We start from the raw sequence: 1,435 nt of genomic DNA, 5'->3' as shown, positions 1-1,435 counted from the left end.
ACGCCGTGCAGGTATTGACAGGGACGGAGATGCCCGAATCGAGAGACTAACTCTACACCTTGCAACTGGTCGAAAACCTGTGGTGCAGTTTTTAGATGCAGTTGGACATTTGTTGAATATATGACCTTATTAAAGAGTAAATCATCAGTGCAAGTCAACCCTAAATTTGTTTTGCTAAGGGTGTAGATGAAATGAGGTGTAGGCGATATGAGGTCAGACCAACGTACTGGATAGAACCCAAAAGACGTGTATTGTCCATGCGGCACCGCCCGACATTGTTTTGGTGTATTCCGTGAGTGGCCACCGCAATTAACAACTGCGTGATCCAGAGAGAGGCCACTCAGGGACAACCGAACCATCAGGGGTTGACGTGGGCATGCCAACAGCAGGGGTTAAGGTCGTCATACTAACATCGGGGGTGGAGGTCGGCATACTAACATCAGGGGTGGAGGTTGGCATACTTACATCGGGGGTGGAGGTCGGCATACTAACATCAGGGGTGGAGGTTGGCATACTAACATCAGGGGTTAAGGTCGTCATACTAACATCGGGGGTGGAGGTCGGCATACTAACATCAGGGGTGGAGGTTGGCATACTTACATCGGGGGTGGAGGTCGGCATACTAACATCAGGGGTGGAGGTTGGCATACCAACATCAGGGGTGGAGGGCATACTGGCATACTTCACATCAGGGGTGGAGGTTGGCATACTAACATCAGGGGTGGAGGTTGGCATACTAACATCAGGGGTGGAGGTTGGCATACTAACATCAGGGGTGGAGGTTGGCATACTAACATCAGGGGTGGAGGTGGGCATGCTAACATCAGGGGTGGAGGTTGGCATACTAACATCAGGGGTTAAGGTCGGCATACTAACATCAGGGGTGGAGGTTGGCATACTAACATCGGGGGTGGAGGTGGGCATGCCAACAGCAGGGGTTAAGGTTGGCATACTAACATCGGGGGTGGAGGTCGGCATACTAACATCAGGGGTGGAGGTTGGCATAATAACATCAGGGGTTGAGGTTATCATACTGACAACAGGGATTGAAGTCGGCATTCTAATGTCAGGGGTTGAGGTTCTTATACAAATATCAGGGGCTGAGGTCGGCATTCTAACATCAGGGTTGAGGTCGGCATACTAGCATCAGGGGTTAAGGTCGACATACTGACATCAGGGGTTGAGGTCGGCATACCGACATCAGGGGTTGAGGTTGTCATACTGACAACAGGGATTGAAGTCGGCATTCTAATATCAGGGATTGGGGTCGGCATACTAACATCAGGGGTTGAGGTTGTCATACTGACAACAGGGATTGAAGTCGGCATTCTAATAATGTCAGGGGTTGGGGTAGGCATACTAACATCAGGGGTTGAGGTCGGCATACCGACATCAGGGGTTGAGGTTGTCATACTGACAACAGGGATTGAAGTCG

At 50.7% G+C, this 1,435-nt stretch overlaps 1 protein-coding gene across 1 annotated transcript; it reads left to right on the top strand.

The window, feature by feature from the left end:
- The first annotated feature begins 376 nt into the window (after positions 1-376).
- On the top strand, positions 377-1,144 carry LOC124272756. The gene has a single exon (XM_046707959.1). The coding sequence runs from the start codon at positions 377-379 to the stop codon at positions 1,142-1,144; it is 768 nt and encodes a 255-aa protein (XP_046563915.1).
- Positions 1,145-1,435: the final 291 nt, after the last annotated feature.

The sequence above is a fragment of the Haliotis rubra genome, unplaced genomic scaffold, assembly GCF_003918875.1.
Source record: "Haliotis rubra isolate DU_JTF1 unplaced genomic scaffold, ASM391887v1 Scf1722, whole genome shotgun sequence".
In the NCBI taxonomy this organism is placed as follows: domain Eukaryota; kingdom Metazoa; phylum Mollusca; class Gastropoda; order Lepetellida; family Haliotidae; genus Haliotis; species Haliotis rubra.
Note: the sequence above shows the minus strand (reverse complement) of the source record. Positions and strands in the feature narration are given on the sequence as shown.

Excerpts from the sequence above, each read along its gene's own strand:
- LOC124272756 (XM_046707959.1), top strand. The coding sequence starts at position 377 with ATGCCAACAGCAGGGGTTAAGGTCGTCATACTAACATCGGGGGTGGAG.